The sequence below is a fragment of the Rhagoletis zephyria genome, unplaced genomic scaffold, assembly GCF_001687245.7.
Source record: "Rhagoletis zephyria isolate East Lansing unplaced genomic scaffold, Rhagoletis_zephyria_1.1 Rzeph_scaffold_14351, whole genome shotgun sequence".
Taxonomy (NCBI): Eukaryota; Metazoa; Arthropoda; class Insecta; order Diptera; family Tephritidae; genus Rhagoletis; species Rhagoletis zephyria.
Window position 1 is genome coordinate 190 of NW_016171420.1, and position 3,970 is coordinate 4,159.

The window sequence follows — 3,970 nt, forward strand, 5'->3', positions numbered from 1 at the left end:
TTATTGCAGAGGTTCGAATATTGTAACCTCCTTTTTGGGGCCACTTTGTTGCTCTTCACGCGGCCTGTGCTCTGCTTTGCCAATCGTGAGCAATCGTCTTCTTGTACTTCTCTACACTCTCCTTCTTTATCCTTTTTTATGCGTTCCGGCATATAACCAATTGGCCTGTGGCCCATAGAATTACTTGTAAGGAAGATTACCCCCCAGATTTCATCCAGCTCCAATTCCATTTTCAGTCGTAAAGCATAGACAGAAGGCAACGTTGGTCCGGATTAACGGATCGAAATTGTGCCTTAACAGACGACAGTAATGCGAATGAACGAGATTAATTTTGAGGATTCGCTGTAAGACTTAATCCGGATGAACTGCAGTTAATTCCGAGATAATTGCCAATTAATGAATTTATCTGGATCAACGGCGTCATCTGGCTATGCTTTTATAGCCGTCTGCAAATAAATTTTTTACCGAGGATAGGTTCGAGATGAAAATATCCATTGCTCACTTTTAGGAAAGATAATGACATACTTTTTTTCCAAAAGATACTTTAGGTAACAGTTCACAATTCAGGGTTAAAGCAAAATTAACCACTCTTCTAAACAGCTCTCTGCGCCCGGTAAGCCGAATGTCGAGCCACAATCTAAAAGAACGCAGTCATAACTCAGTGAGTTCTCGCGACTTGACTCAATAACTAAAGCTCATTTAATGAGTCAGCTCAGTGAGGTGACACAATTGGGCTATGACACTAATAGGGTACTTCTGGCTAAGATAATAAAAATACTTACAAATAAGGCAAATTAAAGACAGATAACAAGATAGTTCGAAAGCCTTCTGTTATTCTAGCACTTTCTAGTCTTAGAAAAAAGCCCTCTCATTCACCACTCGTGGTGAAAAGCTCTTTTTTCAGAAAGCTCTTGTATATCATTGTGCTTACGCCGCTCCAACGGGTGAAGCGATTTTTTATTCTTTTAGCTACTTAAATTTGTTTGCTTAATTAAATTTTCTTTTCATTGTCCTAAAAAGAACATATATTTCTTTAATTTTACTTCACCTTTAGAAACTTATTTTTACTTTATTTTTAGACTATTGTTTTAACCAGAAAAAATATAAATTTTTGTAAAAGTATTTTTTATTACATTTTGTTTATTTTCTTAATATCATTTTCTTTTATGCATAAGATTTTATTGTTTTAAAAAGTAAAATATTTTAGTTTTTTTTTCTTTTATTTTTAATTTTTACTTTTTTTAATCTCATTGAATTTTAGGGAACTTACTTTATTTGTTTCTGTAGTTTATTTTTTTTATTTAATTTTCCTTTTATATTTTAGTTTTGTAAGAATAAAAAAAATATGAACGAAATTTTTGGGAACTTGTATATTTTCTTATTTAATTGCATTTGCTTTAAATATTCTGTTTATTTTTTGTTTTAAAAAGTATGTCTTTTTTATATACTTTTCTTTTTTTCTTTGTTTTTTTTTTTATTTCTTTTACTATTTGAAATTTTTTATCTATTTTTGCTTTTTTTAGTTTGGTTTTTTCTTCTTTATTTATTTTTATTTTTTTATTTTTAGTTTTTATTGTTTTAAAAAGAAAAATATATATATTATTTTATTTCATTAATATTTAAAAAACTTATTGCTAAAAGACAAACAGAATAACGCTGAGACCTCCTCGCTGGCAGATCTTTCAATAAGTCTTTCGAAAGAGAATAAAGAGCTTTCAAGAATTGAGTTACTGAGTGAATTGAGTACTGAGTGATTGTAAGTGATTCAGGGCGTGCGACATACTTCTGCTAAACATCGTCTTCTTTCTCACTCTTAGGTTGCAAACAGAGTGGAAGCGAAGCCGAAGACGAAGATGAAGACGAAGCCGAAGACGAATTGCTTGCGTTGCGGGCAAGCTGGCGAGTGTACATAGTGGAAGATGAATGATATGAAGATTTGTTTCTAAATAAAACCATTTTTTTAGATAAAATCAAAAGAAAATAAAGAAAAAACAGCAATTCATGAAATAATTTGTATAGGACAACTTTTGGAGAATTTCGCCACTTGTATTATGTGTTACGGCAAGACGGACAGACATTTTTCAAATATACAAGAATGCCAATTAATACGTTTGATTACATTTTGCCAAAAATTTAGCCAATTTCTTGAAAAACGCGTTTTTTCACAATTGCAAACATTTAAATAAATTCTAAACAATTCATCACAGCAAGCGATTCGTCTTTGAAAACAGTACCGCACTGTTTCAAGCTGACCGCTTGCGCAACGTCTTCATCTTCGTCTTCGGCTTCGCTTCCACTCTGTTTGCAACCTTAGAAGCAGAGGAAGCAAACCCAATAATGCATTAAAAGTCGCTCCCGTACTAATGTTGTTCTCTTGGCGCCACTAATGCCTATAAATAGCCAAAGTGCCTTAACCGTTCTAGGAAAACTTGTTGCGTTTGATTAAGTTTTAACAAAATGTGAGTTTTCCACGTCAGCCACCTATCTATAGTTAAGCTGTGGAATTTCACTTTGCCTTCTTCAATCGTATTCCAGATCTTTTGTCTCTTTCTATAGACCTTTCTGGTGCACAAACATCATCATCCGCGTAAGCTTTGTGATCAATGTCTTGCATTTTGTCCAATGCACTACCACTAGAGAGGCGAAAGTACGCCCGCTATCCTCCTATTACCCGTGACGCACCGATTGCCCATCGTGGTGATCCAACTTAGCTAGTCTTGATCATCGTTAAAAAAAAGCAACCCGTATCAATTCAATGTATAGATTGCAATTATCCAGTATTTGTGCTTTGCGTAGATAGGGTCTGATTGGCGAATTTCAGTTTCAATCAATATTTCTTCCATAACACATCCATTTCAATATGAGCACACACGGAATTTTTCTTCATTGTTGTTTTTATTTGGTAATCACAATAAATACATATTTCGTTGTACAGCCTTATTTTGTTGGCGATCGATGTCAGCCGCGGTAGCCATGATGATGATGATGACGACGTCCACCAAAGCCACCAGGACCTCCACCAAAACCACCAGGACCTCCACCAAAACCACCGGGACCGCCACCAAAACCACCAGGATAGCCACCGCCAAATTGCTGCTGCTGGTAAGGCCCATATCCGCCACCAACAGGTTGACCATAACCACCACCTCCAAATTGACCACCGGGATATTGATACAGATTTACATTAACTGCACTAGAACTGGCCGCTTGCGCATTTGCTTGGCTGTTGGCACCACCATCGGCAGCGATAGCGACCACACACAAACTTAACACAAAGAAGACACGCATTTCGACTCAAAGACGTTGAATATATAACTAAAGATGCAACGTCGGCGTCGAAAGCTTTTATAGCTCAACCTGCAATGATGCAATGAAATTCAAATTGAAAAAAAGGAGTTTAATTGAAAATAAAATCAATTAAAGAATTAGCTAAAACGGCAGAATGCATGCGCTGTTGGGGGATCAACAAAAATACGAGTTTACTTGGAAGCCAACAAAAAATTCTGGCCTGCACACGGAGTCCGATTACAATGCGATATAGCAATAATTCACAACAAAATAAAATAAAATAAAAAATGATGTATATATCCAGTTGCATGAGAGGAATGCATACAAAACTGGTCAAATTGATTGACGCTGTGCTATTTTTTTCTATTTACTAGCTACATACTCGTACATTTAATTATTCACCTAAAAGAGGGTGCATACAAAATTATTAATTACGTCTGCTTAGAAAACTGAAAGTATATACAAAATCATTAGCGACTGAAAATATTTCGGTTACAAGAGCAACTCTAACTTTTTCCCGATTTAATTCGTTTTTTTTTTTTTGTAAGTCGTCTAACAGGTTGCCTTCCGTTCAATATTACTTTTCAGCTACCACTAGTACTTATGTACTTTCTTCTTTTTTAGACAATCAAACAAGCAAATAGCACAAATAAAAATTTTGCATAAAATTAAATGTTTTGCA

At 34.9% G+C, this 3,970-nt stretch overlaps 1 protein-coding gene across 1 annotated transcript; it reads right to left on the reverse strand.

Annotated features, from left to right (window-relative positions):
• Positions 1–2,958: 2,958 nt before the first annotated feature.
• LOC108378544 (glycine-rich protein DOT1-like) lies at positions 2,959–3,288 on the reverse strand. The gene has a single exon (XM_017634836.1). The coding sequence runs from the start codon at positions 3,286–3,288 to the stop codon at positions 2,959–2,961; it is 330 nt and encodes a 109-aa protein (XP_017490325.1).
• Between the last annotated feature and the right edge of the window lie 682 nt (positions 3,289–3,970).

Excerpts from the sequence above, each read along its gene's own strand:
- LOC108378544 (XM_017634836.1), bottom strand. The coding sequence starts at position 3,288 with ATGCGTGTCTTCTTTGTGTTAAGTTTGTGTGTGGTCGCTATCGCTGCC.